Below are 2,768 nucleotides of genomic sequence, written 5' to 3' on the forward strand. Positions count from 1 at the left end.
AAGGTTCGGGGAAAAAAAAGACATTAAATATTACGGGCTTTTAGTCAACACTTCTTTTACCTTTTGGCTGCTGCTGACATTTGGTTTATGTTGTGTTTTAAAAAATAGATAGCTAAGGTGGTGGATGACTTGATTGCAGAACAGGGTATGTGTTTTGGATAGCCTGATTCCCTTTTCTTTTTCTTTATTATTTTTTTCTACGTTTGGACGATATGGGCTTGTTGAGGTCATTGAAATTGATTAAGTGATATGTGACTGTGTCATCTTTGTATGCATTGTTAAATACCTACCTATTTCCATGAATTAGTTACAAAATCCCATCTTAACCAATGAATTAGTTAAAGAATCCATGGCGCAGCTGATATCCTCTAGGACAAATCTGAAATCCACAGTATCAGATAATTCAGCTAATCTCAACCTAAACCAACCGGCCTCATCATCAAGCCAGGTAATTATATGATATATATGCATATATTTACATGTGTATTATGTCCTATATTATATAGAGTTTAGTCGGTATATGATGATTGACATTGATTTATCATTTGTAGGGACACTTAGCGAAAAAGGGAAAGACTACGACTTGCAGTAGTACCGGGGTAAATTTTCACACAAATCAAATAGTTCTTTTATTATGTTTTGAGATTATTGTGTTCTTAATTAGATGTGGTATACAAATGATGCAATGTATTGTGTTAAATAGTAACTTTTATTTGTAGGACGTAATCGAAGTTCTTCTTACTAGTATCCGTGGGGTTACTGTCGCTAGAGGGATTGTCTTGAGTAAGGATCCGCTCACAAAAGTAGGCGGGTTCCCACTTGGAAATGGTTTTTGGGAAGTATATATTCAGGTGGCAATTGTACGTGAAGAGACTTTGATGAGACCCTATGGACGATACAGAACAATTGGGGATGCGGCTGGAACAAGTATTTGTTGGCCTGATTGTTGTTGTTTGGTAAGATTATTTTTTTTTCATATACAATAGAACTTATATAAGATTGTAAATATTAACTAATTTCTTCTTGTTATTTTATTTTGTAGGTTGTGACAACTATGGATTGAGCTAAATGGAGGGATCTCTCTCTCTCTCTTTTTGTTATTTCTGAAAACAAAAATAATTGATTTTGACAGTTGGTTGTGATAGCTAATGTTTGTTTCATGTTAGTAGTTTTGCTTGACTAATCTACAAAGATTTATATTGTGATTTGTTTCAGCTTTTCATCTTCTTATGCATAACAGAAGGTACACATTTCTATTATCATTTGTTTTGATTTTTTCTCTGCTTATGCGTAAAATATTCTGATTTAAATATTAAGAACTACGTAGTGGCTTGATCCCAATCTTCCGAACATTGGGTACGTAGGCAGCCGTTCATACTAGACCGTATCGGTGCAGCCACAAACTATTTTTTTCCCCTTCTTGTAGTGTAGATGCATTTTCATCAGGACTACTTGGTAGTAAGAGAGGTGGATGATCAATATATACCCTTGTGTTCAGTTTCTATGCAGGTAAGCAGATATTCCACCCCGTAAGTTTTTGACATGTTTGTTTAATTGGAGCTTCAGTGAATATGACTGTCATAAGAGAAACTTTAATGCTCTGGCATGGTGTGATGGATGATATGCAGGGTGCTAAACACAGTCTTTCAATGGCCTGAGATGCGCTGCAAATCGGGTCTCCAACTCGACTGCATCAGACCGTAAACTAGCCTTCCATCTAGCTAAACACAGTCTTTCAATGGGATTGTTGCTTGGGCTAAAGCTAGCCATGATGATGGACTGATACCACCCTCAGATGGGGCCAAGATCTGGCATCTATCAGACCATGATAGTGGCCATGGTTTGGCCACAGATAGGCGGTGAAATAAGCCCTCCAATGGGGTCTATTTAAGCCAAAAAATGAAAACAGGGCCGGAGACAGTCTTCAAAACAGCCGCAACAGGGGCGACATGCATACACGGTTACAGCTGGTGGCCTGCGCAGAACATGGGCCTCACCAAATGCAGGTGGGTTGCACTGACACTTGGCCTCACCAAACCACAGGTGGGCTGACGCTGGGCCACATCAGGTTGCATGGGTCTCTCTGACCGTCCACATATGAACGTCATCCAGGCCTTCCAGCAAGGGACGTTCGACTCTGTACGTTTGAGATTATATATATGGTGTGTGTGTGTGTGTGTCTGTGTGTATATATATATTCACAATATAACTAGTGATGGTGGGTCCCACACGCATGGACCCACCTCATGTATATCTGGGCCGTCCATCTGTTGGACGACCGCTGCCCTTGATATCAGCAGATTGTGGAGCCCGCACATGGTGAACATCAGCACCGTCCATTGCTGGACGGTACCACGTAAGGCCCTATCATGATGTATGCATCCTCCACGCCATCCACATGTGGGACCCACCTGCCTTTAGCTTGGCTTGGGTCTGCTAATCTAGACTGTCCATCCATTTAGTTGTTGGACCACATGCATGGCCCCCCACCATGATACATACGGGACGGTGGGCTAGTGATCTCACCCGCTATATAGCTGCTATGTTAATCGGCAAGTCGGTGGGGACCCGTGTGACGTATGTGTGCATTTAAACCATCCAAGACCCAATGGTCCGATCGTATTGAACCCACCTCGATGTAGATGTGTGGCCTCCAACCAACAGTCAGGCGGACCACCTTGGGGGCCGCCTAGATGGGTCAGATCAGACCCAGATTGGGCCACTCCTTGGGCAAATCAAGGCTAGATCTGGGCGCTCCTTTAATGTGA

General features: G+C 41.9%; 1 protein-coding gene across 1 annotated transcript; it reads left to right on the top strand.

Moving 5' to 3' along the window:
• Positions 1–344: 344 nt before the first annotated feature.
• LOC131244471 (uncharacterized) lies at positions 345–1,099 on the top strand. Its single transcript, XM_058244052.1, has 4 exons — positions 345–448; positions 552–599; positions 720–956; positions 1,043–1,099. Exons 1-4 carry the CDS (start codon positions 350–352, stop codon positions 1,061–1,063), a joined length of 405 nt encoding a protein of 134 aa, XP_058100035.1. The 5' UTR covers positions 345–349; the 3' UTR covers positions 1,064–1,099.
• Positions 1,100–2,768: the final 1,669 nt, after the last annotated feature.

Source organism: Magnolia sinica, chromosome 4 (genome assembly GCF_029962835.1).
Source record: "Magnolia sinica isolate HGM2019 chromosome 4, MsV1, whole genome shotgun sequence".
In the NCBI taxonomy this organism is placed as follows: domain Eukaryota; kingdom Viridiplantae; phylum Streptophyta; class Magnoliopsida; order Magnoliales; family Magnoliaceae; genus Magnolia; species Magnolia sinica.

Coding starts and splice junctions, on each gene's coding strand:
- LOC131244471 (XM_058244052.1), top strand. CDS start 350: ATGGCGCAGCTGATATCCTCTAGGACAAATCTGAAATCCACAGTATCA. Junction 449..551: donor CGGCCTCATCATCAAGCCAG/GTAATTATATGA, acceptor TATCATTTGTAG/GGACACTTAGCGAAAAAGGG. Junction 957..1,042: donor GGCCTGATTGTTGTTGTTTG/GTAAGATTATTT, acceptor TTTATTTTGTAG/GTTGTGACAACTATGGATTG.